This window comes from Polyergus mexicanus, unplaced genomic scaffold, assembly GCF_030449975.1.
Source record: "Polyergus mexicanus isolate NDT 795.1 unplaced genomic scaffold, iyPolMexi1.0 SCAF_6, whole genome shotgun sequence".
Taxonomy (NCBI): domain Eukaryota; kingdom Metazoa; phylum Arthropoda; class Insecta; order Hymenoptera; family Formicidae; genus Polyergus; species Polyergus mexicanus.
In genome coordinates, this window is record NW_027223326.1 from 1 (window position 1) to 27,809 (window position 27,809).

A 27,809-nucleotide genomic window follows, 5' to 3' on the forward strand; every position below is an offset into this window, starting at 1 on the left:
AAGCAGTGGTATCAACGCAGAGTACTATTAAGTTTGCGTTTTTCAATTAATTTGTCTTTTGCGCGCAAAAAAATTAAGATTCTCTTCTTGAATATATATATTGTATTATATCGGCATATATATATATATATATATATATATATATGTGTGTGTGTGTGTGTGTGTGTGTGTGTGTGTGTGTGTGTGTGTGTGTGTGTGTCGTGCGTGCGTGCGTGCGTGCGTGCGTGCGTGCGTGCGTGCGTGTGTGTGTGTGTGTGTGTGTGTGTGTGTGTGTGTGTGTGTGTGTGTGGGTGGGTGGGTGGGTGGGTGGGTGTATGTGTGTAAAATATACAGATGTGTAGATATATAAGGACCGAGATAATATTAAAATTCGATAATATCGTGGAAGTAAATGTAACTGATATTTAAAATGTTTAGGAAGCATTTATCATATCTAATCAGACTTTTTTCTACAGTACTGCTGTTGCTCTCAAAAATCTTTTTTGAATAACTTATATACACTTATCTCAAATGATTATATTTGCACCAATTTAAATCAAATAGTATAAGCTTATTCAAATTAGTGCAAATATTTCATCAATTTTGCCTTATCCAATAGCCTCAATTTCTTGCATGGATATAATCTTTCTTTGAATTTTATGTACATGTCTCGATAAACATACATGTCTCGATTACATACATATAATTATATATTTCAATTTAAAAAAGATACCTTTGTGCACAATTTATCTTTGTATTCTTTTAAAATAAACAACAATCAAAAATTCAATATATTATATTACTCATGCTGGTATGAATTATTTTGTACGTTATAAAGATAAATTGTAGATCAATCTTGTGAGATGCATCAATATCAAGTTATTTACAAAGAAATAAAATTATAAAATGATATTATCATATTATATATATATATATATATATATATATATATATATATATATATATATATATATATAAAGATCTTGAATTGGTCCCAAAATAACGCGTACCAATTCGCACAAAATGATGATACAGTCTATGAAATAGTTATCCAATATTTTGTAACAATTAGGAGACTATTTCGGCCACCCGGTATGACCAAATGTAAAACATATTGGCACGGAAAAATGAAATTTCGATATTCTTCGTACAGCATTACTGTGGGACGTGGGAGAGGGAATTCAGCAAGACAGAGATTCTTACGTGATATATATGATAAATCAGTTTAAGCTTTGTATCTGTCCGACGCACCGCCTTCGCAGCAACAAATTAAAGCGAGTATCAAACCAAAGATTTCTACGATCAGAACCAGTATTGCCATAATCATAACATGATAAGTTTGACCTTTCAGCGTGTCCACCAATTTTTGCGTGCATCCCTGTAATAAAAATTTTTTTTATCTCATCGTACTTTATAGATATTTAATATATGCGATATATGCGTATAGAGCATTATGCAATAGATATAAAATTATTAGAAATATAAAAGTAAGCGTATATTTACCTCACTGTAGATCCCAGGGCTCGCAACTCCGGCAATTTTCATGTTGCGTCCCTCATCACAGGCAGTAGTCCCTGTATCTCTGCAACATGATTCTGGTACTTCGAATATGTTGTTGGCATCGCTAGATACAGTCAAACTAATTGGAAGAGAGGGATCCTTGCTCGCGTACTTACTACCGGCCCAATCCGCAGGTCAGTGGCTCCGCAGCATTCAAGACCGGATTGAATCGCGTCCATGATTTGAGTGCGACATTCTACCGTGCCATATTCGTTCTACAAAGATAATGAAACATCTGTATTATTGTATGTACGTTCCTAATATACGATTAATTATAAATCGAATAATTACAGGACGAAAAATTACCTTAACAGTGTTTATCACGGAAGATCTCAATAGTTCGTCTAGACGATCGCTGTGAGCGTAAAGCCAGCCTGCGAAAGCAATTTGCGCGACGATAATGACGAGCATGATGACGAAGAACGTGATTAAACTACAGCGAGAGTGCTTTAAAGCACCGCAGCAGCCTAGGAAGGCGACGATGAACATGAGGATACCAGCGGCGAGCAGGATATACAGACCCACATTGTAATTGTTACCTTCTTGAGCAATCGACACCAAGAATGTTTTGTCCGTTAGCATCCATGTTGCCAGGACTATCACCGCTATCGCGATAATCTGTAAAAGAAATGTATTTCGCTTAATAATACAATATATATATATACTATATATATATATATATATATATATATATATATATATATATATATATATTAGAAAAATATACTCTTATACTCTATCCGCTCTTTTTTTGCTTGGATATAATTTTATTCATAATTTATCTCTAGGAAACTCGAATTCGCGCGACGGTTATTTTACAATGAAACGCTGTAAGTAGTTTGTAGTACAAAGGGTACAACTTTTCAAGTACGCACGATCCCAGCAGGATGAGACGAAAGCTAACGAATCACTTTAACAAACCAAATCCAACACAGAGCAGGACAAGGGAGGACGCAACATTTACAATGGAACAGTCTGTCCGCCAGATGTGGCGGAGCATTCTCCGTTTAAGCACCGCAGTAGATTTTTATGAGGTTTCCTGTGTGCGCGTCGCGTCTTAAAACGCGTTTCACCGGATCGCCGAGTTCATGTCTCAAAAAGAGATTGTTAACGTTCAAAGTACCACGCACCGTTTTCAAGTAGTACATTGGTCTTCTAGTACATTAGTCAATTAGCTTATGTAAATGAATAGGAATGAAAATATAATATGTTAATACGGAATCTCGGTAAAGTCAAATATTTGTAGACGAGAATCCTCTCTGCAAGTAAGAGAGTTAAAAATTGTTGGAGTGAAGAATGTTTTTCACGGCAAATGGGAACAGTATACGGTCTTTATTTGCGAGAAGATTGAAGAAATGTATTAATCGCAAAAATACAATATATTGATATATATATATATATATATATATATATTTTTTTTTTTTTTTTTTTTTTAATATAAAATTTTATCGCAGAAAAGTCAAATGTGGTTAATTTAATGTAAGAAAATTTATTAAATAAGAAAAATTTAGTGCTTCTTCCAATTAGATAATTTAATATTCTTGATTAAAATATTAAAATTACTAGGATTCAAAATACATTTTAAATAAATTTGATTCTTATGATAAACATATGATAGATTTGCGGATATATGAATGTTTGAAATACTTGAAATAAGTAATATTTACTTAAATATAGTATGTATTTTTCTGTATGTATGCGATAACTTTTTAAATTTGTTAATGAAATATTTGATCAAATGTCTGAAATATTTATTTGTAATTAATTAAGCACCGCGCTTTTATCGCGGCGAATTAATGATTGAAAATATGTGATAAGAATCTCTATTATTTCTATTTTAAGAGAAAATGCTAACTTTGCTAAAGGCGATAACTTTCAATTTGTGTATAACGACAATTGCATAAGCGTGTAGCTTGAAAAGACTTCCTGTATCCTACTTTTTATTCATCGCGAGTTTATACGCGAGAGAAGTTGATGTAAGAGCGTGCACGCAACAACTAAAAGCGATTCGGTGAATCAGATGGATTCCAACGAGCTAATATCAGAGCTAATAGTAATCGGAGTGACTCGAATCTGAAATGTCAAGTCAACAATTGTTTCTCTTTTTGAGTTGTCATAATTTCATCGCGATAAATCTGTGACGAAATACTACGTATACTTCCAGATACAATTAAAAGACGCACTTTTTCGCTGCGATACTCGTAACAAAGGGAGATGAAAGAGGAGAGATACGAAGAGGAGGAAAAAGGAAACGGGGCCGCGACGTGGGCCGAAAGTTCGTAGGAGGAACGTGCTCCTTCTCTCTCTCTCTCTCTCTCTCGTTGAGTCTACAAAACTATATTTAAACACGCATTTATCCAAGATGAATATTTCGTGATTACATATGTCTAGATTTTTTTACGTTTGTCCGCGCGCTACGAACGCGTTCAGAGAGCTAATAAAGGAAAGAGCTCGTGTTATTAGCGTTAAGTTAATACTTGTTCATCTCGTTGAAAATTACGCGTGTATTATTCCAAGGTCTCTTACGTCTTTTCCACGATTCTTCGGTTCACGTTTTATACTTTTGGCCTGCACTTTAAGCTTTAAGTCATCATCGATATTTTGATCTCGGACGCGATCGCCCCCATCGCAATTCGTAATCTTGTATTCGTTCATAGAAAATAAATCTCTTCTCCCTCTTTTTTAATAATAAAATTCTAACGAAATGGATAATAAAATTTAACTTTTCTATCGCAACGAAAAGAGAATTCAATAATTAATCCAATCGTGAATGCTTCTTATTTGCAGACTGTGTAAACGAATCACCAGCATCATAAAATTAACATCGAATCAAAATATGAGCGAAAGGGTATCGCTGATAACGATTGCGAGCTACAAGGAGAGCAAAAAATTTCGCACGACTTTTTCAATTAAAATTTATTCTCTCTCTCTCTCTCTCTGTCTCTCTACATAATCTCTCTAAATAATATATAATTTATAAAACAAAAATTTGAGAAAATCATCTGCTCGCTGAAAAGAGAAAACGTGCATTCGTCGACAAGGTACGTATTCCAGTGAATTAAATCGCCCGCGGATGGAGGGAAAACGCGCGCGTATTGATTTGACAGAGAGAGAGAGAGAGAGAGAGAGACGCGAAGGGGAACTCACCAAAAATACGAAGCTCACGGCCACCAGCGCGTACTTGCCAAAGTTGTAGCAAAACGTTCCCATTTCGTTTCTCTCTCTTCGCCGAAATTCTCAAGCAGCGAAGGATAAAAGGGAAAGAGAGGACGAGATCACGCGACGACGGATTCGTGCGATCCGATTCGCGCGTCGACGCCAAGTGCCAGCGGGAGATCGCACCGTCCTGCCGAGATGCGTCTGCGAGCGGAGGGACGCGCGTTCCTCCTCCGCAGATGTGCTCCGATTCAACGGATACGCTCCGCTTCCGGCGTTTCTTCGAGTCAATGACAAAGAACAGCGCGATGTTATCGGTGCCGATACGACCGTTCACTTTTAACCGACAAAAGTCACGCGATGCTCGCAAGATTTTATCAACTTTTTACGAACGACGAGATCGCGATACACTGGAGCAGACGCCAGATTGTCACTGAGCAGAACGACTGTCGAATGTCGAGCGCTGTTGGCGCTGTCATAGACCAAAGAGATTGCTAGATGGGCGCGCGCGGCTGCGAAAAGCAAACGTATAAGATCATTAAGTATGCGATAACATTGACACGAAAAACATACGAAATTTAATATCGCGATAAATATCTATACATTACGCAAATTGCAATAAACGATGAAGGAAAAGGATTTTGTAGAAATCGACAATTAAAAACGAAATTATCTAGTAAGATTTTGACGTGTTCGATGAATAACAAAAGTGTTGAGGGAAAATATCGACGATCGATAAATCACCCTCCTAGCAGAAATCTAACACAAAAAGCGTTTTCAATATGACCGTAAATTTTAATTGCAAAGCAGACTTAATGTATCGAGAGTAGCGACTAGCGACAGCGCTCGGGCTCGATCTCGATGGCTCGGCTCGATCCATCATTCCTTCTCTCTCTTTCTCTCTGTCGCGTGGTCCGGAGTTGCGCGAATTTTCGTGGATCCCGGAAGAAACGTATCAATTTTCGGGGGGGTTCTGTTAACGCGATTATATCGTCAATTATACGCGTATCGCTCCGTATTGTCGCGCGCGCGACGATAAATTGGCGGGAGAGCGCGATGATAATTTTCGCGCCGTGCCGGCTTTCCGGTGAAGTCGCGCGACACGACTCCTCCATGTAAGCCGCTGCAACCACGTGCTTTGAATATCCTGTCGGCCGTTACAACCGACTCGCTCTCGCACGCGCGGTGGTGTCCTTTTCGCGACGTGACTCGGCGCATCCGACGCATTTTCGATTTATTCGCGGATTCATCTTTCTCGGGTAAGCGACGATTAAGCTCGTCGCTTACACGAAATACGCAATTATTTTGCGCCGCGAGTCCGAGGGACCCGTGAACGTTTCGTCGCGTCGAATAAAGAAAGGCATGCCGAAATGATCGAGTTCGTGGACGGCTGGTTTTTTGGCCATACCTTGGGCGAAGGAGCCTACGGCGAGTAAGTGTCTTCTTGTTTTACGCATTAATTTTTATATTTGTACGTGAAGAATATGTTTGCGATTCTCGAATCATCCATTGTGCTTATTGTTCGAGTTAGATGTGTTCCTGTTCCAATATCCGCGTCATGTGGTTGTTATTATAATAGAGAGTTTTAATCAATTTAATACCACTTTTTTTTTTTTTATCTCAGGATTTTTATAGACGAGAAGAGTTTATATATTTAGTTAGAAAAATGTGTTGTGTAGAGTAATAAAATATTGCGTGTGCGTAATTACAATTTGCCCCATGTGACTACCAATTGCAGGGTGAGACTGGTCATAAACAAATCTACAGGCGAAGTTGTTGCTATGAAAATGATTGACATAGAGAAACATCCAGACGCAAGTCAAACAGTTCGCAAGGAAACCGCTATTCATCGTATGATGTCAAATCCTAATATTATACAGTATTTTGGAAAGCGCAGTGAGCCTAATATGGAATATATATTTTTGCAGTACGCTTCAGGGGGGGAGTTATTTGACAGAATCGGTGAGATTTAATAAAAAATTGATGATGTGTAAGATAAACAATGTACAAATTATTTTAGAAAATATTTCAGCGTATAAAGAAATATATAAAAAGTTGAATATAATTTTTACAGAACCTGATATCGGTATGCCAATATGGGAAGCACAAAAGTATTTTAGACAATTAATTTCTGGAGTAGAGTATCTACATAGTCGAGGAGTTGCGCATAGAGATCTTAAACCAGAGAATCTACTTTTAGATGATAATGATAATTTAAAGATAAGCGACTTTGGATTAGCGACAATATTTCGTATGCAAGGGAAAGAACGTTTATTGGAAAAAAAATGTGGAACATTATCTTATGTCGCGCCGGAGGTACTAGTAAGACCGTATCATGCAGAACCCGCGGATGTATGGTCTTGCGGAATTATCCTTGTGGCTTTACTGGCTGGAGGTAAATTTCCTCTATAAAACGAATACACGAATATACAGAGCGTTTTAGGAATAGATAACCAAACTTTAGGAGTGTACTCTATTCGTTTCGATAAATAAGAAAAGGTCATATAGATATGATATGAAAACGCTTCCTTTCTGAGATATAAATACTTTGTGTTTACTATGGAGTTTGTTCGATCGAGGTATACTTTTTTGATAAAAGTAAATACTAATAATATGTATAATCAAACGAATCAGCTTTGCAATAGAATAATCAATATAATATTAAATTTCGCTAATTATGGAGTAAAGTGAGAAATTTTGTTACTTATTTTTGAAACATCCTGTATAAAAAGAAAATAATGAAGGCTATTTATGACTTTGATATTATTCTTTATATCTCTAGATTTGTTACAATTATATGTAATTTTATTTATTTTGATAAAGTTGTCCAAAGTTGGAATTTGTTTCTTATTATTATTATTATTATTATTATTATTATTATTATTATTATTATTATTATTTTACAATTGCAAGTATATGATTGTAACATAAAAATCAATGTGCCTTCAAATGTAAAATCTATTAAAATATCTAACATCTAATTTACATTTCTCAGTTTTTAACTGGTCCATGTCTGAAATATAGAACTGCCGTGGGATCAGCCTTTGGCAGAGTGTCCTGAATATGTTGCGTGGAAAGAGCGGAAATATATGTCTCTCACGCCATGGAAAAAACTGGACAATTCGTCATTATCATTAATCAGGAAAATTCTTGTGGATTCGCCATCAGCGAGATACAAAATATCAGACATTAAACAACACAGATGGTTTGTCACGAGCTTTATTGAAGGTAGTTTTTTTTTATATCAGTACTTTTAGAAAGATTGTTCACACAAAATATCTAGCATAGGTGTATCTTTGTTAATATCTATTAGAAGACTAACATTTATAGAGATCACAGGATAGTATTTACTTAGTCAGGTACTGAGTGACTCTGAGTATTAATAAAATTACTCAAAGTAGCTCGGTACCTAATTTAGTGGATACCGCATACGACGAATTCTTATCTATGTCTTAACTTAACTTAACTGCTTCTTTTCTGTGTAAATTACTGTTAATTAATTAGGTGCGCATCACACATACATACGCAGAAAGTATACTATATGGTTTTCAGTATCATTAATGAAGCTCTTGCCTTTTCTTTGGTAATACAGCTCTATGAGTTTAATCAAGCATCATAAAGCTAGATTACCAAAGCAGAGAGCATTGGCATATACTCCTAGATTGGTATATGTAAATAGCTAAGTTTTATGTAAAATAGTATAAATGTAAGAATTTAATAATGTTTAGCAAAATCTTGCGATAGATATTACATTTCCCATATAAGATATTGGTATAAGTAAAATGTATCTATAATTTATAGGTGATGAGGTGGATGCACGAAGTCACTTGAATCGGGCATCTACAGAAGACGAAAGTTTAAGAAATGTCTGCTTGTCACAACCTGAATTCCCTCGAACGGATAATGGTAATACAATTCAATTCAATTTAGATGAGCGTCCAGCGTTTTCATTTTCCCAACCTGCTCATATGGAAGATCTTTTATTATGTACACAATTACAAGCGCTTACACAGCCCAGTCAGGTGCGATACATTTTATTGAATAACGTACCGTGTTGTATATATCTCTCATATAAATAATCCTATAATTTTATATTCTACCTGCAGCAAAATTCATTCCAAAGATTAGTCCGCCGAATGACTAGATTCTTTGTTAAGATAGAATGCGAGGATATTGCAAAGAGATTGATAAGATATTGCGAGAAGGAAAATTATGTTTATCGTGTTAACGAGTTTAGCGTGGTAAGTAAGAAGATACACAGAGTATAGAAATAAAATTGATTCAACGATGGGACATAACGATATAATAAATTATTTGTAGCTCACAATATCGACGATAGATCGGCGAAAAATGCCGCTTGTTTTTAAAGCTAATCTTATAGAAATGGATGGAAATGTACTGGTCGATTTCCGCTTGTCTAAAGGATGTGGTTTAGAATTTAAAAGAGCATTCATTAACATTAGATACGCAATGGAAGATGTTATTCTGAAGAGCTCCGTAGCATGTGCGAAGAATCAATAACAGTAACGGACATAGATATACTGTAGGATCATGTAATAAAAAATATTTTGTATTTTGTTTTACAATATTTTTACAATAAAATTTTTCAGATTTTTATGAAATAAAATTTTTAATATCTTTTCCTAAAAATTTTTATGTATATCTCTGTTATGTATTGTATATCTCTTGAAAATGTATATAGCTCTTAAGATAAGAGAGCTCTAGTATCTGCTGCGCCCTGCGGCTGTTTTACCTTGTGTGTTTCATCCAAAGTTTCTCACTGAATTGTAAATTTATGACGAGATGTCGTTAGCATCGTGTTTCGCGTCAATCATTCGAGGCAATTGGAGGAAGAGACAGAATGAAGCGTACACGAAACACGACATATAGTAGTGTTCAGTTGCTCGTGGTTGCTCGGTGGTTCGTTCATCGTCAAGAGTGACGCGATCGCGTGGAAGAGTGTAGCCGGTAGCTCACGCGCGTATATTTGCAGATGTTCTGAAACGCGCGACACATTATTCCGCAAAGTGTAGCCGAGTTATTGAATGAGCCAGAATGATGACGATAAACGCGGATCTGCGACGTGAACGTGAGAAATGCAGCTTCGATCCTATGGAGCTTACGCACTTTTGGGACGGCGATCCGGAGAAAACGTTGCAGCGACGTGAGCGAGGTGTGTCATCTTCGTTGATTAAAATTCAGGCGTTATACATTTTCGGTCACTTTGTGACATTCCCGCGTTTATTCAATAGTTACGGCGATCGCCCGATTATTGATATTGGAGATTATCCGAGAAAAGAGAGATTGAATTCCATACGCGCAAGTAACTGCGTTGTGCGCAAGCTCTTATCAGTTCCCTTTCACTATCTCTCTCTCTCTCTCTCTCTTTCGCTCGAATAATCGCTTCATAAAATGTAGTTTTGGATGTTAATTTTATTTTATCGAAGGGTGAGATTAAAAATTGTCGCTGTCCATAGTATTTATTACGTCAATTTATTTATTTATATATATTATGTTTCGTAACATTTCTTATTAATGTGATATACGCGAGGAAATAAAAAGGATGAAAATGCGTATGATTATGTAGTCTGATATGCCGACAATAAATCACTCGACACCGATAAAAACGATGAATAGTAAAATCTTTAATGCGTATTATTGTGAAAATTGATTTGCAGACACACACACACACACACACACATATATAAACAGCTATAGCAAGCATCGCAATGAAATCGTAGTCGCTTATAATTTTTTTTTTATCTGCAGTTTCGTGTCTCCTGCAATTAACAAAGTGCAGGAGACGAGAAATTGCAAAAGAAGAAAAAGATTGCTTTATTTTCTTTTTTTCTCGTTTTTCTGTAATTGACCACGATACGAATACATCATTCTCGATTTGTTTTCCACGCGATATAATCTTTCGATAAAAATTAAATGGATTTAATAATTCTTATAATGCGCTAATAATGTTATCGCTTTAAAGAAAAAGAATTATATTTGAGTATATAAGTTATTGCAAGTGTACTACCAATTGGAAATATGAGCAGATATTTATAAAATTTATTATTCTTTTAATACCAGAATATCCTACATAGACAATATTTTACAAAGATTAGAATATTCTACATATATATAATTCTGTAAAAACAGCATGATTTAACTCAACGTACTTGTTTTGCGAGAACGAAACTATTAATTGCTAAAAAATAAGAATTTTAAGAAAGAGTTAAAAATATTTTATTTCCATCATGATTGATAAATGATATTATTCATCATAGTGATAATACATATAATACATCATATTATATAATAGCGCGTAAGAATAATTTATCGTATCATGCTAATAGATTATCGCTCATATATATGCCTCTTTTATTTTAATGTGTTCATATTTTTCTTAGATCTACAACACGCTAATATTATTGAATATATCGCTTATATCTTTTGCACGCTGCGATATTCTTAAACCCATAGACAAAAAGTAAATATACGGAATAATAAATTTTTTATACGAATGCGCTCAATGTCCAAAATAAGATTGGACAGCTCAAGTATATACAATATATTCATGCTTTATTGGTGGACTTTATAATTAAGCGTCATATGATCACTGTTGATCGTTAATAATAATGACGCGAATTGATAATATGCGAATGACTTGCAGTAAAACATCATTATTCTGCAAATACTAAAAATAATTAAATCAAATCGATTGGAAGCACACGTTTCTCTTGTTGATTAACAAGATTATTTTCAACTTTTGTTTGGCAAAAACAAGATAAATTTCCGATATCGAAAAATGTGCGTGTCAAATGTTTCACACTAAAGATTCTGAATTAAAGTATATTTAATCGAAATTTAATTATAAATTTAATTCGATTTAAAAAAAAAAAAGCTCACGCGTGTAATATATTATATGAAAAATAAATCACATAATATATCTGTCTATGGTGTAATTTCGTAATTTTATATTAATTTAGAATGATTGAAAATGAATCGATAATATTTGCAATGCGTACATCGAATTAGCAGAAACGTTACATTAGCTTTTGATAAGATATCCGTGTAAAAATTTCAAGACGTTATTCTCTCCCTCCCTCCCTCCCTCCCTCCCGCCTCTCTGTTTTTCTCTCTATTGTTTAACTTTCAAAGAAAATTACATATACTATGTATTATTTTAATGTATTAATTTAATTATATATTTTGCATAGTTTGTATTGCTGTCACGCGTATAATTTATTCGCATATATATTAATGATCTAATTTGTATACAATATTGTTCTATTTTGACATTATCTTAATTCAAAAAGTTCATCAAATCAATTTCCAATAAAGTGATTCAAACTAATTATTTGCAGAGGACTTTTTCTTAAGCGATCCGCTTCTGCATGATAGAATTCCTGCGAAATATAAGAGTCATAAAGAAGTTTACGAGGAAGCGATAATGAAGGGATGCCGTGTGATAGAAAAGGTGCAACAGCTACACGAGTCGGGAAAAGGCGGCATGGACGTTTTTTCGTAAGATATTTATTTATGCGCATGTTAAATAACAGATAGAATAACAATAGAGTTCTGTTTCGTTGCTGAAATATAATATTGTTAAATAAAATATTAAAAGTTTAATGGTTTGTGGAAAAAAAAAATTATTCAAATAAAGAATTCATCCACGAGAGAGAGAGAGAGAGAGAGAGAGAGAGAGAGAGAGAGAGAGAGAGAGAGAGAGAGAGAAAGAGAAAGAGTATCATTCGATAGAAATGTTTGTGGCGTTCTGTAGACAAATTTTAGGAGGCATGTTAGGCTCGGCGATATTAAAAGACGGTAACCCATTGACGCTTCATTATGTCATGTTTATACCGGCTATCATGGGACAGGGCACCGTCGAACAGCAAAGCTACTGGATATCCAAAGCTTGGACTTGCAATATTATCGGTACTTATGCACAGGTATGTTTCTGCAGCCATATGAATTTATGATATCAGAAGCGAGAGGAATCATTTAAGAAGTTTTTTCTTGTTAAAAATATGTCGTCTTTTTTTTTTTTTTTTTTTTTTTTAATCCCCTCTCTCTCCATATGCTATCGTTGGACGTTTGATCATATTGATTGGTAAAAAAACATTTAAAAAAAATTTTTTTTTTATGATTATCTTAATATTATTAATAAATGCTCATCCAGATCTTGTAATAATCAATTTTACAAGATTTACAGTTGGCAATTAATTTTTGAAAAGAGTGTCATTTTGATATGTTTTACCAATCTATCAATATTATCAAACGCGGTCGATTGACGATTATATAAAAAATTAATTTCTTTTGAATATATTGTATATCGCGAAAAAAAAATGTACATAATTTTTCTTGTTTTCGATGTCTTCATTCAAATTTGTCTGCAATAATGGGCCAGAAATATTCTTAATCATGAAATTATATAGTTTTCCATGTTTATAATACAGTATATATCTTTTAGAAAAATTGCTTAATCCACAGAAAATGATACGATTTGTTATTCTTAGACGGAGCTTGGTCATGGCACGTTTATTCGAGGCTTAGAGACTACAGCGACTTACGATCCCGAAACCAAAGAATTCATATTAAATAGTCCTACTCTGACATCTTATAAATGGTGGCCTGGTGGCTGTAAGTATTTTTCCTCAAATATACTAATTATCCGCGAATCGTGCGCGCTTTATAGATTTATGGGGTGGAGGGGAGGGCGGGGGGGGGGGGAGAAAAAAAATTTTTTTCTTTTTCTTTTTTCTTTTGCTTTCAGTGGGTCATACGGCGAATCATGCAATTGTTGTTGCGCAATTATACACGAAAGGAGAGTGCAGAGGTATCCATCCTTTTATCGTGCAACTAAGGGAAGAGAATACTCACGAACCTTTACCGGGTATGTTCGCACACATACGCGCTTTTTTGCCACGATGAAAAGTTTATATATTTTGTTTATCTCTCCCGTTTTATTTAAATTGATTGGAAAATTTATATTTATTGAAAAATTTGTTTTCGTTTTAGGTATAAAGATCGGTGAAATCGGCACCAAGTTAGGAATGAATGCATCCAACAATGGCTTTCTTGGCTTCGAAAATGTTAGAATACCGCGCGACAATATGTTGATGAAGAACTCTCAGGTAACGGAGAAAGTAAACCGTCATGAGCTGTTTAATAGAAAATGTAGAAAATTTTAACGATTTAATTTTCTCTGCATTTTCAGGTGTTGGAAGATGGAACCTATGTGAAAGCGCCTAGTGATAAACTCACATATGGTACAATGATGTTCGTTCGAGTGGTATTGGTACGTGATATCTCTAGTTACTTGTCGAAGGCGGTGACTATAGCTATTAGATACAGCGCAGTGAGACGACAGAGTCAAATAAAACCCGAGTACGTAAAGTATGATAAGAGACTAACATATGGAATAATATATTGATACGGAATTTTTGACATGTTTTTTTTTTGTTATCTTATGTTACACATATTCAAAAGTCTAAAACTCATGTATAATAATTGACAATGAATACTTCTGATATCAATGCTTATGCATAACAATTGGCAGATGTATTTGGAATATTGAGAATTAGTAGTTTTAAATGCAAATAGTCTTTTTTCATTTTTGTTGTAACCGTATAACAAACTATTTTTTTTTTTTTTTTTTTTTTTTTTATATATATATATGTATATATATATATATATATATATATATATATATTACACTATTTTTTGAAGATATATCTGCAATTTACATTTCATGGTTAATCGGTTGAAATAATGTTTTGTCAAAAGTTGTATATCTTATCCATATTGAATTATGACTGCAGTGAAGAGACAGGAGCTTTAATGCATAATTTCAGAAAGCTTTTTAATTGATTTCAGTGAGCCAGAAGCACAGATTATAGATTATGTCACTCAACAATACAAATTATTTCCCAATCTTGCTGCGTGTTTCGCGTTCCGAATGTGCGCCGATTGGATTTGGGAGATGTACAACAATGTGACGGCTGAGTTAGATCAGGGAGAGCTAGAAAGACTTCCTGAGGTGTGCAAGAGTCTCTCTTATACACTATTGAAGAAATACAAATTATATATATTACGTAAAAAAAAATAATTTAGTTTCACGTGGTAAAGTTGATTTAGGAAATAGAGATATATCTCTCATTTTATATATTAATGAAAAAAAAAAAAAAAATTGCTTTTTAGCTGCACGCGTTGGCATGCTGTCTAAAGGCAGTTGCATCATCGGACGGAGCAACTGGCATCGAACAATTACGATTGGCGTGTGGTGGGCATGGTTACATGGATGCTAGCAACTTGCCGGGGACTTATGGTTTAGTGACCGCCGTCTGCACTTATGAAGGTGAAAATACGGTTCTACTACTGCAAACGGCTAGATATTTAGTGAAAGCCTGGAGGCAAGCGGTCGACGGACAACCATTACCACCGACCGTAGGATATTTAGTTGTTCTTTCGCGTGGAGTAAAACAGCACCCTTGGAAAAACACTTTAACATGTATCGTGCAGGCACATCAAGCGGTTGCGGCATGGTAAACATTTTATCGCTGTACATAAAAGAAAATCACATTTGCAAATAGAAGTTTGACATAGCAGCACAGGTTAATCTCAGGTTAATTTCGCAATCGTAATTCGTAATCTTGCTTGTAGCAAAATTCGCCAGGCAACGGAAAATATGGATCGCAGAATACGTAGCGGTGCGTCGCCGGAAGATGCGTGGAATCAAACCAGTATTGAGTTGGCACATTGCGCGGAGTCACATTGCCGAGCTTTCTTAGTGATAAGATTCGTCGAGGCCGTAAGAGGATTGACTAATGTATCCAAGCAGTTTCACGAAGTTTTAATGCAACTTTGCGAATTGTACTCGATATACTGGGTTTTGCAACGACTCGGGGACTTCTTGCGAGTCAGTATCATATACATATATGTATATTCTTATAAAATTAATATAACTGTCATAATTTTGCTGAATATTAAATATTGCGACGACGCTTTTTTTTATAATAATAATAATAATACAGCGATGCATTTTATAATTACAGTTTTCCTGTCTGAATAACGAAGACATCCCGGCGCTTCAAACGCGCTTCGAAGAGATGCTCGCCGCGATCCGCCCAAATGCCGTTGGTATCGTCGATGGATTCGATATTCGCGACGAGATCCTCGCATCCGCACTCGGCGCGTACGACGGAAACGTGTATCAGCGTCTCTTTGACGAGACGATGAAGAGTCCATTGAATCAAGAGAGCGTGAACCAATCCTATCATAAGTATCTCAAACCTTTTCTTAAAAGTAATTTATAGTCAAGTATCCTCTTCTTATCATAAAATAGTTAACAACAACCATTCTATTATGATAAATAAGTTTGTGTATGAAAATAACTGCAAACATTTATAAATACGTACCAGAATGATTCGTATAATTTCGTATGCGAAACGTTACGATGATTATATTTGCAAACAGCATTGCGGGTATGTTTGCAACAACTAATTTTATGCACGTAACAGAAATATTCTGGCTTTTTTATGATAACGAATCATGATGGCACAATATATTATATTACGTATTATGTATTATTATTACATATATATTCTATGAAATTATTACATTTCATGTTAAAATGTTTGTCTTTTAAAAGATGTTTTTATATGACATTTTAACAGAAGCGTTTAAAACGGATATAATGGAAATATATTTGTCTATTATATAATCGATATTCGCGATTAGCAAATAAATTGTTTCGTATAAAGTGCTTTATGCGTTCATAAACTGATTATAAAAGATTAATATTTTTGATAATGATATTTCATAAAGTACGTATATTGTATTGTATATACAATATATATATATATATTGCATATGTAAATAAGGACATATGTGCACAATATTGTTTTACGAATAATAAGCTTTCCTCACCCTGGGACGCATTAGTAAAACGAAAGTCTGCAAGTTCTACAGTTAAACGAGTGTCCGCGAGTGTGTATTTATATACAGATTCACCTTCGCAATGGTGCTCATCAAATATCGTGGTAATTTAACATGTATCTTGAAAGCGCCAATATATATATGTATTTTCATATGCAAATAAAATTAAATAATCTTCCCGTTATATCCTGGCGTGTATGGCTCTATAAAATTCCTATAAAATCTACGAATCAAATGGAAGCGAGACGCTCATATCTCGAAGAAGTTTTCCAATGCGGTTTCCTTAGACGGTACAGTATTTATTTACAGAATAAGAGCGACGACATACATTATTGTTTGTTATTATACTGTAATGTAGTGCAATTATTAATTTTTCCGTTAATTAAGAATAACGTAATATAAGTACCCGCAATACCCGGTAACACGAATGTTTCATACTTGTCAAAAGCTATTCATGTCTTGATTTGTCATCATTGCGATTACGCAATGATAGACTTTAAAAATTTCGGAGCAAGGAGAACAAACGGTGAAACGCGCGCGAGATTAAGAATATTTTGATGAAAAACCGAAACAAACAGTTTACCGCAATTGCGAGCGAGTATATATATATATATATATATATATATATATATATATAAAGTACATATACATGTATATACGTATTTTGTGGGTTCGTGCATAGACGGAGATATATATACACATATATGTAATATAGATCGGTATGGGGAACAACAGGAGAAGGATGAGGAGCAAGAGGAGAAAGGTGGCTGTTTTTGGAACGACGATACTTACACTTAAAAAATAACATTGTTAATATTATCATTATTATATTAAATATTAATTTTATATATATATATATATATTCACTTTTAAAATTATTTTCATTCATCCATCTGGCCTATGGGCTTTTTCTTGTCTCTAGCGTTAGACAGACTTCTCATTGCTATAATGATCTTATTAGGAATTACGTTCTTCTTATAAAATATGATTTCATTACAATTATTTCTTTTTTCCCACCTTCGCTTAATCGCCCAAGTCGTTAATTGGCCGCATGGTGAAACTAGCAAAAGCCGAGGCAGGGGGCACACCAAGCGGTCAATTAATTATTACCTAACGAACAATTTCATCTATATCATGTACGATTATTATTATTATTATTATTATTATTATTATTACAATAGAGATTACGAGCCCCAATTTCTATAGGTCTTTCCTCGTTTATTTCGCACGGTATAAATGAGATAAAAGATTATCGAGGGGAAAAAAAAGATGACAAGGAAAGGAAAGGGTACTAAAAATTAATAAAAGTGTGGCGTATTTTTAGAAAGTTGGATTTATAGAAAATTGATGTAAAATATTGATGGAATTCCATTGATTTAAAAGAAATGGAAGAAATATAAGAATAATACGAGAAAGAATATCGATTTAAAATGAGTTATGAAAAATATGACGAAAGCATATAGGAATATTTCTTTGTATTTGATTGTAATCAACATGTATCGTTACAAATGTTCTTATTGTTTTAGTTCTAGTTGATTCTTATGTATCAAATTTAGATGGACTAAAACAAATCTTTTGATACAAAATAAATCCATAAAAATTTGATAAAATTTATTCTTCTAAAAGAGTAAATAAAAAAATCTTGATAAACAAATCTTTCTTTACATACGTACTTAGTGTTTTTAAGCGATTGAAATATAAATAAATAAAATTGTCACACACATGATATGCGAAAGAGAAATCCTTTAAAATCGTGTCACGTATGTCCAACAAAGATAAATGGTCGTAGAACGCGACAGGTTCGCCGCGGATGTGAGAGGAGAATCATATTGTTCTCGGTAATAAAATAAATAAGGCGTTTAGTGTAGACTTTATACACTTTTTATAGTATTAGCACATTCATATACGTAAGAAGCGCGAATCAGCTGAAGAGAGAAAGAGCAAAACTTGAAGGATGATGGAGGAGGAAACGATTACCATGCGGGATAAAAATAATGTGCTGTGTGAAGTGAGAATGCAATGAGATGATAATAAGGTGGATCCGTGAGAGTTTCGTACCAAATCGCTGTTCCTTACGTAGTATATGGCAGTATCAGCATTATATATACTTTTAATTACTTCCAACGCGTCTAATTTTCGACGTAACGGAGTTGTGGATTCTGCGAAAAAACGACGCTCGTAGAGATGTTACGAGAAGAGATTCGAGAAGAGATATCGATATAGAATAGAGAAGAACATTTTTAAGAGAGAAAGAGATAAACGATAGAAAAAAAGACAAGAAAGGAAATGTAGAGCAAAAATAGAGGAAAAAGAGGGGAAACATCAATAATAAACTCTGCGAGACACAGACGGATCGCGTGACGAATGTGTAGCTGAAAAAGAAATTCGGATACAGATTTGTGTGATCGCTCTTTGCGTGTTCCCTTTTGCTTTCTAACGTGACATTATGGCATCATTTTTAATCGTACTAAGGCGGTGCGCGCACTATCGTGTACTGCTCTCGGGGCAGGAGGAATCACGTGTGAGGAATGCGCGATTGTGCCACTCGATCGCAGCATCCATTTTATGGCAATGCGATTTCTCCGTCGTTTTGGAATAGTTTTTGACGACGAGACGAACAAAAGATTAGGGCGTCCAAGATTTATCAACATTGGAACTGCTCTCTAAATAATAAAAATAAATGTTTTAGCTTTTAGGTGGAAGGAGGGTGTTATGGTATACTGTTCCATTGTCAACATTATCTCGACTTTACGAACTATTTCTGTTCATCCAAAGTTCATCAAAACTATTAGATGTATTGAAAAAACATGAAAAACTTACGATTTAAAAAAAAAAAAAAGATTTTCTCCTACATTTTAAAGGCTATACATTTCTCTCAAAGTTGAAAACATCGATCGGTATTGGAGATGCACGCAAGTACGCATGTTTTAAAAATATGGCACACTAACTGAGAATTCATTTTATTTGCTAAATATGCGTGGCGATTAATACACAATACGAGAATTTAAATAAAATTTTCCACATGCGAGTACGCGAAATAGTACGTGAAACATCACCATTACCGAAAGAAGAAGTTTTAGTATTCATACACAATTCTCGAAGAGGGAGAGAAAAAGTTGAGAATATTAAACGGGATTACAAATGACATCAGATTTATCGGAGCAAAGAGCCAAATTGTGATAAATTTATACACGCGTTCAATTATCACGAATCTTATTTATATAAAAAAATGGCAATATAATATTTCTCTTGCGCTAAAATTGTGCAAAAAGTTTTCGCTACAAACGAATATTATTAAATCGATAAAAAAATGGAAAGATAGAATTAATTATCTTAAAATAGAAACATTGATCTTATCCTTCGACATTCTACACTACAAGATACAACGAAATGACATTGAGAGAGATGTTACGCGGCGAAAATACGTATAAAATTCTATATAAGTTTCAGAAATAATCGTTATTATCTCCGTAACGATATGTACAATACTGACCGATTGACCGAACATAAAAATCCCCTATCAAATAAGAAAACTTGCGCAACTTATATAATTCTTAGAAATGTGTGTGTGTGTGTGCATAGTGTCAAAGCACTTCTCGATTTCTGCGGAATTTAAATATTGGTCGATACGGTCGCGCTACGATTAGTAATAACGCATATTTTTAATAATAGGCGCCTTCTTTATTCCCTCCGCGATTGATTGATCGATCGATCGATCGACGAGTCCCGCCGTCGTCTCTATTTTCGTCTCTATTGAGACGCGAACGCGCATCGATAGATATAAGTTTTCGTCGAACTCGGTATTAATTAAACGCTCAGTATCAAAAAAGTGGATATCGTAAATTTAAAAAAGAAAAGAAAGAAGGAACAAGCAATAGCAGCGACGCGGACGAGATTGCAGCTTAACTCCTCGCCGCTCTTGCTGTCGGAGAGAAATCACGGTGCCGCAACGATCCTTCTTCCCTTCCCCTCCTTCCACCGGGAGACAGAATGATTAACGACATAGCAACGGGCGTTTATCGCCCACGAATTTTCACGCTCTCAGTCCTGTACAATATATATGTCTATGTATACATATACGTAAATATATATATATATATATATATATATATATATATATATATATATATTTATACACGCTCTAAATACGCTTGTAAATGTATCTTGGAATTGGTGCAACTTTGCACCAATGACGATGTCTCGACAGGATATATACGAGAGCTGTAGTCTCGTCGTTCACTGTCCATCGTTTACAATCGCCAGCCGGGATGATTACACTTCGAAAAGAATTTTCGGAGAGAAGGATAACGAGGTGCGGTTAGAAATTAGAATATAATAACTTGTTTCGAAAATACGATGAAATACAGCGGGTAAGAAAATAATCTCCGAGACAGTCAAGAGGAGTTCGGGCAGCCGAGGAGCGTACTGGCGAACGTCGTCGTCGTCATCGTCGTCGTCGTCGTCGTCGTCGTCGTCGTCGCGAGCCTAAATGTCAAAAGGGAAGCTCCCGGGGGAGAATCGTGAAAAATTACCTTCCGAAAGAGAGGAGAACGTAAAGGATATACGGATATATAGGGTAGATAGGGATATGTTGTAACGGGAGTGAGCTACAGAGCTAAGAAAGAGCAAGCAAATATCGGTAGGTGTCGAAGGAGAATCCGCGAGAATCGGCCAACGTTCCACGAGCGACGTTCCTCGATAAAACTCCCCCGGCGTTGCGGGAGAGTCCTATGGGCGCGCGCGCGCGCGCGCCACGCTGTTCGCCGAAGTAATCGTTCTTTCTTTCACCATCGACCAGCGGGATTATTCCGAATGCGGGCGTTGTCGATCGTCGGTGGTCTCTACTCGGCTTGGCATCGTGAGATCGCGAGAGGAATCGGCGAGGTCGTCGTCATCATCGCGCCGCCGTCGCCTCAAGCGTAGAACTCCCGATTGTGGTGGGGCGCGCCCGGCTTGGGGAAGGCCTGCGCCGCGGGTGATCTCCTCGGCTCGTCTAAGGCGTACGAACCCTCGTCCTTCTTACGCATCCGGTACACGATAAACATGACCACTAGTATCGCGCAGAGAAGGCCCACTACCGCGCCGCCAATCACAGCTGGAAGCATGATATCGAGATATCTTAGATTTATGTATGCGGATAAAGAGAAAAGCTTTCTCTTTTTCTTCCGCTCGCGAAGAATAATCTTTGTCGGACAACACAATCCTCCTCACAATCATCTCTATCAAATCAAGAATCAAATCAAGTAGTCGCGACTAGAGAAACTGAACGAAGAGATACGGTCATAATATCTCTTTGGACGAAAAGATTGAATCGTAATCTCTCGGTGCGAAACACTCGTCGAATATTACATAAAGTTTGATGAGAAAAAAAATTGTCAGGCTACACAGCTTACACAGCTACTGCAGCTAGCTACCGTTACACTTACCGGCTAGTACACCTGGTTGCGCGAAAAATGAGCTGGCACGGTCCTCGTGTTTCGGATTCATTATATAGACTTCGTGGATCTCGTCGGTATTGTCAGCGTGATCGTCTTCCGTGCCCGAGGGTTCGATTACATCGACCTCGTTGCCGGGTCGGTTTACCGCGTCGATAGTCGTCTGGAAATTGGATACAGATCTCTTCGATCACCTTTAATCCGTTTAATTCGCGAATGCGTGTGAGGGAAGAAATGCATGCGCGCTTGTATCGTCGAACAAAAATATAGCGATCCGTTTCCGAGAGTGGAAAGTGTCGTCGCGTCGTCGGGACTTTAATCGGGCAAATTAGATTGCACGCTCGTGCAGGAAATGCGAAGCTTAATATCGTAAAGTCGTAAAACATCGCAAAAGTATGATATACTAGCGTACGGTAATTTATAAAATAAAATGCAATTACAATATTATATAATCTATACTTTTTATCTCTCTCTCTCTCTCTCTCTCTCTCTCATGAGGGAAAAAGAAATCAGCATGATGTAGCGATTTGTATTAATAGGAAACTGACAGCTTGCACATTTTTTTAAATATAATGCGTGAAAAATATATTCGCGGCAAAAATGAAATTCTATTTTTGGTGAATTTATTAAATGAAATATACAGTAGAAGAGAATGTTTTGAGAATGTTTTGCGAGGGTAAAACTAAAGAGATGTATGTTCGCAACTGTAATTTTCGGAAGGTATCACCTGTTGTTTAGTTTTGGCGTTTGTCTCATCGATAAAGTATGGAGGTCTCGCTTCGGTCGGCTTGCTCGGGATCTCTAATCCATTATTACCGTTAAACTCTGTAACAAGTTACAACAGATACATTAGAATTTTCTCGAATCTCGAATAGATTCGTACACGACGTTCCGCGGCGATTGCAAGATTGGAAATTGTTTTTTCAACTGGCACGTTTGTAAAAGCTGGAAGTGAATTCTCAATCACCGTGTTCGGGGAACGAGAAACGCGATCTGTATAGCGGTGAATACGCGCGCTGATACGCGTATATTTTTCAATTTTTGGAAAAATCCGCCGCTGCCTCCGCCATTGTGATCGCTGCATGACAATTTATTGACACATTTAGCATTTCACAGTTAGCAATTTTTTTTCATCAACATATAAAAGATTCGCCAAAAATCATCAAAGTATTGTATAAACACGCGCGGCGAAATAAAATAAAAAAAAAAAAAATTATCGTTAGATAGAAACAACTAGTAGCTTGAAACAAATAGCAGCAAATAAAAATTCTAATCGCTATTTTATTTACATCTCCCCTTCCCTCCCCTGCTTGGATATTTTCTCACGATTGCTATCTGCTTATACAGATATATCGAGCATCGTACCGCGGTCGTCGTCTCCGTCCTCGTCATCAGGGCCAAGGCCACTGCCCGAAGCCTCGAGGTCGTCGCGATTATCGCTGCCACCTCGACCGGAGCCTTCTTCTATGTCCTGGTCATCCAAGTACAAATCGTCCGGGAAAGTATTGTAAGTCGACGAGCTCGCCGACGTTCTCTGCTTGGTGTCGGTCTGTTCCTTCTGAAAACCGAGAGAGAGATTATAAGGTAAGATTTAATCGGTACACAGTCTCTCTCTCTCTCTCTCTCTCTCTCTCTCTCTCTCTCTCTCTCTCTCTCTCTCTCCTGAATTAATAATGTTAAATCTTGGCGGGAGGATCGTCTAGGATATCTCTCACAGCAGGTCACTGACACGTGGGACGCTACTACACCTTTTACCTACAAAGCTCGAGACTTGACATGGCGCGGAAATGCGACCAAGCTCTCCGAGCTAACGTAATTAAAGGCACGCGCATATCCTTGGCGCGTTCTCCTTGACGCGACGTCTCTGTGACATGAAAGGGCTCCACGGGGTTCCACGGTTCATTAAATTTTAATTTAACTCCACCGCGAGGTAAGAGCGATCCCGTTTCTCCCCTCTCCTCTCTCGCTCCTGAGAGAGCTGCTTCCATGAACGAGTGCGCTGGATTTACAATCCGGCACCACACCGTCGTCGAGCATTACCGTGCAAATTCGTCGCTCAAATTTCAGGTTCAGCGCAAAAGTCAAGAGTGGAGAAGAAAGAAAAGAGGAACACAAAATAAACGCGTGGGTGGCTCGAGTCGCTTCGTTCTATTTCTAGCCAGCTTCGTCCACCTTTCCATCGCCTAGCACAAAAATAGAGATCAGACGATCCTTTACGCATCTTCCTCATTTCGACGGTTCGTTTCCTTCATCGCGTTCCTTCTTTCCGTTAATTGTATTTGCGGATAAATCGCCAACTCGACGATCCTCGCCGTTTCAATTGCACAATATTGCCCACAATATATTACCACAAATATTGTACATCCGTACACAACGGTTGATAAAATTGCAACGTCGTTAAATTGAGCGAATAAACAATCGCTTTATCTCTCTTTCTCTCATATTTCCTTCAGTTTCCTATAACGTGCAACAAAGAGTACGAGTACGGCTGACGAATGATTGAGGAGGAAACGACGGAATGACCCACGCTTCCGGTTACGCGATGTCCACGGAATGCGAAGTAATGCGCTGCGGCAAGTGTACGGAACGCGTTGATCGACGAGGAAGCGAGATTGCAAACGCCAATATTCCAGCTCTACGTATTGTCTCTAGGAAAATTTCATTTTCTCGGAACGAGATCATCCAAGTTCCTTCTCTCTCTCCCTTCCTCTCTCTCTCTCTCTCTCTCTCTCTCTCTCTCTCTCTCTCTCTCTCTCTCTCTCTCTCAAATTCCAGAAATATATTACTTTATTAAAAAGCAATCCATTTCTTTCTCAGATATATAACATAGAATGTGCTCGAATGTGAGATATACATTTCAGCTTAAAGTTTCTATATTTTACATTCCTAGATCGTCCTGATTAATATCGACATATCACACTACGATAGCGTTCCACGTGGAGGATTACGAGAACGGCTAAAAGAGAGAGAGAGAGAGAGAGAGAGAGAGAGAGAGAGAGAGAGAGAGAGAGAGAGAGAGAGAGAGAGTATTTTTATAACATAATAAACGCGAGAAAAAAATGACGAAAGTAATAAAAATGATAAAAGAATTTAAAAAAAAAAAAGAAAAAGAAAGAAAGAAAAAGAAAAAAAAATTTCTCGTCTCGCGTCAATATAGCCGCGATTGAGTAGCGTTATTAACGAATGCGATCGATAGCGCGAAATTCGCTCTTGCGGATTGTATCTCGCCGCGCTCGCCCACCGAAACGAAACGAAGCGATTTCCCTTTCCCTTTCGCTTTTGCACCGAAAGACAATGAGCGGCCGATGACTGTCGAAAGCGCGCGCACACCCTCGTCGAACGCGTTTCCCGTTCTACGCACACACGCAACGTAACCAACCAACCAACCAACCAACCGGTACCGTCGTACGGTACCGCTACGGGCCAGGTATTCAATACGTCAAAATCCAAACGTGTGCAACGCGTCACACGATGTGAGGAAATAAGCAAATTACGCGATGCTAAACGTTGACAACTGACGAATCGGCGAATTGTCTCGAATACGGAGATTAACTAGAAATACAATATATTTCAGACCTGTGTTTTACAATATGTTTAACCATATTACGTGCATTGTAATACTTTTTTTACTTAAAATGCAACAAATGTATTGTCCGGGCGTTGGAGGGGAAGAGACAGAGGGAAAACAACAAAATTATAAGAAGCTACAGAAAATGCGGATGAAAAGAGATTTTTTTTTTTTTATCGTTATTGTTTATCATTGTTTCTATCCTGTATTACCTCTCAAATTGACTCTATTTTTGATACAATATTTAATCGTGCATTTTGCCATCAATTATTCGAAGAATGGCAGAAAAGGGAGGGCAGGTACGATAATGTCATCTTTAGCACAATTTTTCAAGAAGAATGTCGTATCGTGAAAGTGGATAATGAAACGCCGCGAATAAAGGAATAAGTATTATAAGCAGCTTCACGGATAAACAACAACAACAACGCACCCCGATCACGTCGAGGTCAAGAGGAACCCTTATTCGGAAGAACGCCGACTAGGATAGAATTCCTGGACGAATGTCGAACGAATGTCTGGTCGCCCGGTATATCCGCCAATCGATATCGAGAAGAAAATTCAGCCCAGCCCGCGAACCCCGCGACTGCGAAAAGGGTCGACCTTGGATTTTTCCCGTCAGCAGAATCTACATGCGACGCGTTCACCGATCGTACTCTCTCGCGGGCGAAACACTTTGATTTTTTCCCCGCGCACTCTTTTCTCACCCTTATTGCGCGCTCGAGGAAGACGTGCGAGAATTGCGCGGGCGCGCGATGTTATCGACCTCCATTCTTCGGCCTGTCCATCGCGGGATCGTGCGATTTCGTCGTCGGAGAAAAAAAGCTCGCCGATCTGTCAACGCGCGCCTCTCACGCATCTGGCGACGCGGATTTGACCTCGAAGTTGTCCAGGATGTTCCAGTCAACGGAGGGACGGCGTACGTACACGGGAAGAGGTGGGTTCTTTTTGCCACCGAGTTCTCGTGTACCTAGACGCGAACATGTGAGCCTACACCGATATTACCTCTGTACTTACGTCGAGGCGTCGAGTCGCCTGAGACAGATGACGACGGCTGGAGAAAACGTCGTGAATTTCGTGGCGGAAAACGGGAAAATTCGGAGGATGATGCGCGACGGTTTTAGGCCAGGTGGTGACTGCACCGGGAGTAGTACGAATCCGACCCGGTAGACGGCGGTGCTCGCGACTGTATATACATGCGTATACAGCTCCCAGCGGTTGCGTATATATACATTTACGTTATACAGGATGTCTCTTTTAAAGTTGGAGCAAGATTCGAGGATATTTTTTTTTTTTTATATATATATAAATTGGAATCTCTGATCACTTTTCAAAAGAAACTTGGCTGGACTTTGCGATACATCTCGCAACTTTATCCCCCAATTATTATTAAAAAAAGATTATATATATATATATATATATATGCTAGAAAATTTATAGATAAAAAACGCAGATAGAGAATCGCGTTGTGTCTCGTCTTTTTCTTCTTGGTTTGCACGAGGCAAACGTGATAAATCCGTCAAAAAAGATTCGCTCGCTCGCGAAACGTATTCAATAAGTCATACGATAAGGCGATTCGCGAGCAGGACGGGATATTGAAAATCTACTTGGTCGATGGAGCTTGTTGCGTCTGTGTTTGCTGCGAATATACGATCGACGTCCTCGCATACGTTGTCGTCTTATTTGAATGGATGGGATTTTTCATATCGAATTCGAATCCGAGGGATTTAAAACTCGATTCGCGTGAACGTGTATGTTCTCTCTCTCTCTCTCTCTCTACTATATACAGTGTAACGCATCGTAGTAACACGCTCACCGTAGGTTCTTCGTCCTTTTTATTTTATTATTAGTTTATACAACGGTGAAGAAAATAATGTCAACGCTCGAGAAAATGGAAAAATCGATCGCTGGGCGGTGCACGTAGGGCTTTTTATACGATGTGCGCACACCATGTCGATATACACGAGCGATATACGTGTAACAACAAAGTAAGAAGGGGGAAAAATGCGCTCAATACAAGAGACAAGAGCCGATTCGGTCTCGAGTCCGTCGTCAAACGAGCAATTTCAATGATTTTTGCTTTTTTTTCCCCTTTTTCTTTTCTAGAATGAGAAACGATAATAACGCATTAAAATGATTCGTTCCGTCTAATTCAGAGACTCTATCAACAAATAGATATTCTC

General features: G+C 37.0%; 4 protein-coding genes across 5 annotated transcripts in view; 2 read left to right on the forward strand and 2 right to left on the reverse strand.

Moving 5' to 3' along the window:
* Nucleotides 1–961: 961 nt before the first annotated feature.
* LOC138933878 (CD9 antigen) lies at nucleotides 962–5,133 on the reverse strand. Its single transcript, XM_070297012.1, is given in 5 exon segments — nucleotides 962–1,357; nucleotides 1,483–1,676; nucleotides 1,679–1,754; nucleotides 1,846–2,157; nucleotides 4,687–5,133. Coding segments are annotated over 5 exon segments (798 nt in total). The 5' UTR covers nucleotides 4,750–5,133; the 3' UTR covers nucleotides 962–1,204.
* Nucleotides 5,134–5,570: 437 nt separating this feature from the next.
* On the forward strand, nucleotides 5,571–9,241 carry LOC138933916 (serine/threonine-protein kinase grp). The gene is made up of 7 exons (XM_070297133.1): nucleotides 5,571–6,127; nucleotides 6,434–6,657; nucleotides 6,770–7,090; nucleotides 7,720–7,923; nucleotides 8,497–8,717; nucleotides 8,802–8,936; nucleotides 9,016–9,241. Exons 1-7 carry the CDS (start codon nucleotides 6,066–6,068, stop codon nucleotides 9,214–9,216), a joined length of 1,368 nt encoding a protein of 455 aa, XP_070153234.1. The 5' UTR covers nucleotides 5,571–6,065; the 3' UTR covers nucleotides 9,217–9,241.
* Nucleotides 9,242–9,553: 312 nt separating this feature from the next.
* On the forward strand, nucleotides 9,554–16,826 carry LOC138934365 (acyl-coenzyme A oxidase 1). Its single transcript, XM_070298018.1, has 11 exons — nucleotides 9,554–9,868; nucleotides 12,054–12,213; nucleotides 12,470–12,638; nucleotides 13,206–13,329; nucleotides 13,463–13,582; nucleotides 13,708–13,823; nucleotides 13,907–14,076; nucleotides 14,566–14,728; nucleotides 14,890–15,233; nucleotides 15,352–15,607; nucleotides 15,744–16,826. Exons 1-11 carry the CDS (start codon nucleotides 9,751–9,753, stop codon nucleotides 16,002–16,004), a joined length of 2,001 nt encoding a protein of 666 aa, XP_070154119.1. The 5' UTR covers nucleotides 9,554–9,750; the 3' UTR covers nucleotides 16,005–16,826.
* A 2,935-nt stretch (nucleotides 16,827–19,761) lies between these two features.
* The window catches only part of Sdc (Syndecan), a 53,834-nt gene continuing 45,786 nt past the window's right edge, over nucleotides 19,762–27,809 (reverse strand). For both annotated transcript variants that reach the window (XM_070298019.1, XM_070298020.1), the window contains exons 2-5: nucleotides 23,427–23,619; nucleotides 22,789–22,886; nucleotides 22,053–22,224; nucleotides 19,762–21,721 (exon numbers count right to left, since the gene is read on the reverse strand). In XM_070298019.1, the coding sequence (XP_070154120.1) occupies nucleotides 21,540–21,721; nucleotides 22,053–22,224; nucleotides 22,789–22,886; nucleotides 23,427–23,619 (645 nt within the window). In that variant the 3' untranslated portion in view covers nucleotides 19,762–21,539. The remainder of the gene's footprint in view (nucleotides 21,722–22,052; nucleotides 22,225–22,788; nucleotides 22,887–23,426; nucleotides 23,620–27,809) is intronic.

Excerpts from the sequence above, each read along its gene's own strand:
- LOC138934365 (XM_070298018.1), top strand. The coding sequence starts at position 9,751 with ATGATGACGATAAACGCGGATCTGCGACGTGAACGTGAGAAATGCAGC. Across the intron at positions 9,869-12,053 it reads GTTGCAGCGACGTGAGCGAG|AGGACTTTTTCTTAAGCGAT; the intron begins GTGTGTCATCTT and ends AATTATTTGCAG. Across the intron at positions 13,583-13,707 it reads TACTCACGAACCTTTACCGG|GTATAAAGATCGGTGAAATC; the intron begins GTATGTTCGCAC and ends TTTTCGTTTTAG.
- LOC138933916 (XM_070297133.1), top strand. The coding sequence starts at position 6,066 with ATGATCGAGTTCGTGGACGGCTGGTTTTTTGGCCATACCTTGGGCGAA. Across the intron at positions 6,128-6,433 it reads GGCGAAGGAGCCTACGGCGA|GGTGAGACTGGTCATAAACA; the intron begins GTAAGTGTCTTC and ends TACCAATTGCAG. Across the intron at positions 6,658-6,769 it reads GGAGTTATTTGACAGAATCG|AACCTGATATCGGTATGCCA; the intron begins GTGAGATTTAAT and ends TAATTTTTACAG.